This window comes from Pseudopodoces humilis, chromosome 4, assembly GCF_049639895.1.
Source record: "Pseudopodoces humilis isolate 2021_Gansu_Grassland_sample_001 chromosome 4, ASM4963989v1, whole genome shotgun sequence".
Classification (NCBI taxonomy): domain Eukaryota; kingdom Metazoa; phylum Chordata; class Aves; order Passeriformes; family Paridae; genus Pseudopodoces; species Pseudopodoces humilis.
Window position 1 is genome coordinate 5,625,081 of NC_142203.1, and position 6,000 is coordinate 5,631,080.

Below are 6,000 nucleotides of genomic sequence, written 5' to 3' on the forward strand. Positions count from 1 at the left end.
GTGTGTATACATGTACCAAAAAAAAGGAAAGTTACGGGGTTTTGGGAAGTGAGACTTGGCATTATAGAAATTATATGGAATAAGGGGTGCCTCCTGTCCTGATTCCAGTTGCAATCCAGTCAATTTTCTTCCCAGCAGCTGTTAATGCTGTATTTTGGATTCAGTGTTGAGAATAATGCTGGTAACATACAGGTGTTCTGCTTGTTCCTGAGCAGTGCTTATCTTAAACCCAGGACTTTTCAGTGACCCACACCCTACCAGTGAGGAGGTATGTGGCAAGCAGCTGGGACAGATAACCCAAGCTGGCAAAAGGGATATTCCATATTATAGATTAGCATGTCCAGTATATAAATAGGGGGAAAATTGGCTAGGAGGGGCTGATCACTGCTGGGCATGGGCTGGGCATCAGTCAGCAGGTGGTGAATAATTGTATTGTTCATCACTTGTTTTCATTTTTTTTTTCTCTTCTTAAAAAAAAACTTGATGTAATTATATTTTATTATAATCACTTTCAATTGCATCATTGAATTTTATTTACTTTAAATTATCAAACTGTTCTTACCTACACCCACGATCTTTTTTCTTTCCTGATTATCCTTCTGCACATCCCAGAGAGTGAGGGAGGAGCTAGATAGTGCATAGTTGCCAGCTGGGATGAAACCACAACAGTTAGGTTGCTCAAAGTCCCATCCAGCCTGGGCTTGAACACTTCCAGGAATGGGGCATTCACAGCTTGTCTGTACAATCTGTGCCTCCACTACCCTCATGGTGAAGAATTTCTTCCTAATACAGAATAGCACAGACCTAAGACAGTTGCTTCACTATCATAAATATATGGTTTACTAAGGCAATCAGATTTCAAAAGGTGTTTATTTCTTTTGGGAAAAAATAATTCTCCCACCCACCCTATTGGCTTATGTTCTTCCACTTTTAATGTGAGTGCTAAAGTCAGACTTGCAGGTCATGTGTGAAAAGACATTTATTGTTACAAAGATGCAAAGCAGTTACATGCATTTCAATTCCAAGAAAAGCAGGCAGTTCTACTCAGCTTCACCCCTTCATTTCTTGCTTCATTTCCAAGTTGCTGTATGGTGTCCATCTGCACTTGTTTTAAGTACAACTATGTGAAGCAACAGGAACTCCAGATATCAATTTATTTCTTTTTCTTCCCTTTACCTTTCTTGCCTCCCTCTCCTTGCTGAAGGCTTTGATCGCTACCTCCCATCTTCTGAGTTCTTGTTTTCAGTTTGGGAATGGTTTCTGCAGCATACAGCATCACTGATTTACCTAAAATACAGGGAGAGACGAATGCATGCCTGCTATGTTAAGAACGGATATAAAGCCTAGGAGATCTGCTTCCTCCCCCAGTACAGAAAGCAGGTTGTGTAAAATTCTTGGGGGAAAGAAAAAAGTGGAGGACTGATAATGTCACAGCAGACTGGAAAAGCCACATAACCTGATAATCTCCAAAGAGTCTACATGCTTCCTGCTACTCTTTCCCTCTACCTTCTACTGGCCCAGAACACTGGAGACAGAATGATCAGGCAAAAGCTACATGAATTTTCAGAAAGGCATTGCTGCCTTCCAGCAGGACAGTGGTTTTAAATCATCTCCCTCTGTCAGCACGCTTATGCTACTGTACACCCAGCACTATTCTCGCTCTTTCCTTAAGATATATACTGTTTCTCTTTTATACAGGGATTCATCTCCAGAAAAAATGCAAAAGATTAAATTGTCATTCAAGATGAATAATTCCTATTAGTTAAGGGCAGCCGCTTCATTGTTAATTTATGAAAATGGCCAATAGAAAACTCATTTGAACTCAGCATTTTGTTTCATCAATTTAGTATCCACTCTGATGCCCATATGATGTATGTATCCTAAAAAACTGGTGGAATTTAGCCATTTAAGCACTAAACTGTTTTAAATGTCAACAAAGCAGTAAGCTGAAACCAAATAGATGCTTTGTTCAACACAGCAATCACACAACATTGCCCTCAAACCTCTCCAGTGACACTTACGCAGAAGCAGCAGAATCAAAGGCAACAGCATTTTACGAACTTTACTCAATGCTCACAACTTAATTTTGTTGACTTATACAAACAAGATTTAATGTTAAACTGCAGGATTTATAATAGTTAAAATTAATTAAACAGGCTGTAAACATAAAATAAACCAAGCCTTTCCGGTTTATTAGTAGGTGAAATACCAAAACCCAGACAACTCTACTCACGTGTCGGAAACTGAGGCAAACATGGGTTGCCATCATCTTGTTTGAGCTGGATTCTTACTCTACCTCTGTACTGCACATCTCTGTTCCACTCTCTGGGATACATCTTGTTTTTCTGTCATACAAAAGGAGAAATGTATTATAATGTGCATTGGAAGACACAACTGTTTCAGAGGCACTGCTGAAAACAACGGAGCAATTTTGTAAGCAAGCTGTTACAGGGACCGTTTTATGTCCCCAGTGGGTTGGACCACAGAGGCCCAGGTTTCTGTTTTATCTCCTCTGCTACAAACCCTTCTGGACACCTAGGGATAGCAAGTGATAGGTCACAGTCACTGCTTTTGGCTAATTACAGCCTTCATTTTTGATGAAACATCACAGGTTTCTCAGTACAGATAGTGTGCACTGTTCAGATACTTCTGAAAAACAAAGTGATTTTTGAGACCAGGTTTTGGGGTACTTCTGGATCAGAACCTATATTCTTAGTAAGAACAACACCATTCTAAATTAATAATTAATTCCGAATTAATAATTACTTCAGCAAATAACCTGTGAAGTTACCTCTCTAGACATCCAGACTCATTCCCTAAGGAAAAAGTAACAAATAAACTAAAAAGCAAGCATATACTGCAATAAAAAGCTAACATTCTCTGGCTGAAACCTAACTCCAAAGGATGATGAAGATTTCAATTATCAGAGTCCTATTCCTATATAACACTCATTGCAAAGGTCATTACCTTCCATTAAAAACATTCCTTTTTAAAAGCTTAATTTGCAGAGTCGCAGCTTGCAAAAACAGTTTTTATTCTGACACACTTTTAAGCATCCAGGAAAGCCTTCTAAGAAGGATGGTAAAACAGAAGTAATGGTTTTATAAGCTTTAAAAGTCACACATCTGAGGTGTTCCTGATTTGCATCAGTTTTCCAACATTTACTTCATGATTATGGACAGTTATCATATAAAGCAAGCAAAGCTAATAACAAAACTTCTGAACCACATGTTATAAAGAAAGATATAATGAAAGAAGAGACACATAACAATTTTTTTTTTTTTTTGTATGTGGGGACGTTTTTTTAATTACCTCTAATAACACGTTGAATCCTACTGCTGCACATACATCCTGGATTTCTGTAGATGTGGGATTTTCAACAGCCTGTTGAAACAATGTGTTAAAATTAATTAGTTTCAGCTACGATCTGCCTATATAAAAATAGTTACCAGTTTCCCACCCTACAGTCAGTAACTAGGAAAAGCTGATAGGGAAAGAGAATATACAAATCTAGTGTAGAAGTCATCTGTCAGTGCTGCTGTGGTTTAGGAAACATTGAAATAAAAAAAAAAAGGAATAAATAAAGGGAAAAAAAAGAGCTAAGACATCAGAAAATAGATGAGAGAATTCACTAAGACAGCAAGTTAAAGAATTGCTTAGAAATTAATTAACAGTTATTGTTATGTACAGAGATACTAAAAGCTGTGAATCAGCAACAGCAAACTTACAACAAGTACTGAGGGAGGAAAAAACCCACAAAATTTCTATCCACAGGGCAGCAGATTCTTCCCATAGGTAGAACAGTTCCCATAGTTGCCTTTGACTGGCAACTTGCATACTCAAGAAAGATTAAAAAAAAACAACAAAAAAAAACCCCTAAGCAGTAAGGAAAACCTTTTACATTCCCAGAACTGCTTGCTAAAATTATTACAAATGAGTGAGATGACACAAAACTATTTCTGGACAGATTCAAAGCAGCAATAACTACTATGCCTGTGTGTGACATACACAGAGTACGGGCTCATACAGTCACCAGAACCCAGTCATTAGCTAGCTACTCTTTTCGGTGTTGCTTTCAAATTCTGCAAAGTACCTGTGCAGGCAACTGAGTGCATTCAGTTCCTCATTACTTCACCTGCTTGCTCAAGGTGCTGTTTACATGAAAGCAAACACTTCAGCCCAGGGCTCTCCTACTAAATTCACATGCTGCCACTAGCTTACCTTCAAATACACAGTAGCTTCCACACCACTGCAGAATGGAAAGACCAGAGAGATGTATTTTTCAGCACTCTACACACTGCTACACAGTGAAACAAAATGCCCTATTTCCCTACCACCAATGAAATTACCTTGTCTATAGGTATCCTTCTTCCTTCTGCTATTGTCTTCTTGTTGTTCAAATAAGCTGGATAAATGCAGATGAATCTAAGAAGGAAAAAGAGTGAGTTTAAACAAGCTTCAACTTAACTCCTGTACTTGACCTCCTTATTGCTTATGCAGTAATTTCCTAGTAAAACATAAAATAAATGTTATGGATACAACAAAGAAGTTCCCACAGCAGCTTAGAACAATCATTAATTTTCCCTAGACTGCTTAGTAAATATGTAAAAAAACAGTAAAAATGCTGTAAAATCCCACTTAGAGTTATCATGGACATTACATGACACTGTTGTTCGGGGCATTATGTGTACAAGGTATAGCACTACCCATTCTGAGAGAAAAAAAAAAAAAAAGTCTGAAACAGAACCTTTTGACCTATTTCTTACAACTTTGAAACCTGACACACACGTATTTCCATGAAAAGAATTAACATGTCCTGAAAACGTTTTACTACACTATTAGCTAGGTTCTGTGATTTTATTTATTTATTTTTCAATTCACACACAGAACAACCCAGATAATTATCAAAGCTATTGAAAAACTGCATTTAGAAACTTGCTTAAGATTTTTCAATAGATTTACACCTATCAACTACATACACAGGATTAGCGTGAAAGAACCTCAATTATACTAATTAGATAATTAAAAAAAACAACTAGCAGAGGAGATGTGGAAGAAGGCCCGTATTGATTTGAATAAGGATCTATGAGAGCAAAAGAAAATAAGGAAAATTAATAAAACATATGGTGCAGATTCCAATTAGCTGAATGACAAGAGAATGACAAGGATCACGTTCCTTGCTGCCTCTAAAGACCAGCCCAAATCACCTCAAGTCCTACTGTTTTCTCCTTCTCTTGTCCAGTGTTTTTTTCCACTCTTTGCTACTGCCGTCTTTGAGCCGACTAGGTCTGGGTTCTACCCGGGAATTCCAATCTCCTCACTGGCTTCCCAGCCGCACAAGTGCCACCACCACCCCTTGTCCCACACGGATTTCATTTCAACCACGATCATCCCTCGCTCCACAGGGATTTAAACCACCACCCCTTGCTCCGCTCGCGTTTTCTTTTTCGAGAGCTCTGAATGACGCCTAAACAAACGAACCCCCGAAAAAGCCGAGCCCACACAAGCCGTGCCCACGGTACCTCTCCTTGTCCGCCGGGGACGCGGCACCAGCGGCAGCGGCCATGACAGCAACACCGCCCCGCCCCGTCCCGCCGTGGCAGCGAGGGCCCGCCCCAATGGCCCGATATAAGAGTCCATTGGTCAGTACGGCTGTCTGTCAAGCCCCGCAGCCTGTGAGAACGCGGTACGTCGGCGCCGGGGGCGCGCGCAGAGGGCTTCCGCCAGTCTGAGGGAGTGGAGGTGGGGATGGCGGAGGGGAGGGTGTGCTAGCTCTGAGGGTGCGCGGAAACGCCTTGATACACACCCGAACAATGGGCTACAGGAGCCCAAACCCCTCGGAGTATGTTCGGAGGACGCCAAAGCCCCGTGTGGTGCCCTTCACTTACAGAGCTCTAGCGGTGTTTGAATCAAAGATCTATCTGAGAAGTGACGGGAAACGTTTATTTGGTAACACCACAGCTGCCTGTACGATTACATGAAAAAAATAGGCTGAAGCTT

At 40.2% G+C, this 6,000-nt stretch overlaps 1 protein-coding gene across 1 annotated transcript; it reads right to left on the reverse strand.

Annotated features, from left to right (window-relative positions):
* Positions 1 to 961: 961 nt before the first annotated feature.
* SRP19 (signal recognition particle 19) lies at positions 962 to 5,593 on the reverse strand. The gene is made up of 5 exons (XM_005529996.3): positions 5,523 to 5,593; positions 4,350 to 4,425; positions 3,313 to 3,384; positions 2,234 to 2,345; positions 962 to 1,287 (listed from the first exon to the last, which is right to left on the reverse strand). Exons 1-5 carry the CDS (start codon positions 5,564 to 5,566, stop codon positions 1,154 to 1,156), a joined length of 438 nt encoding a protein of 145 aa, XP_005530053.1. The 5' UTR covers positions 5,567 to 5,593; the 3' UTR covers positions 962 to 1,153.
* Between the last annotated feature and the right edge of the window lie 407 nt (positions 5,594 to 6,000).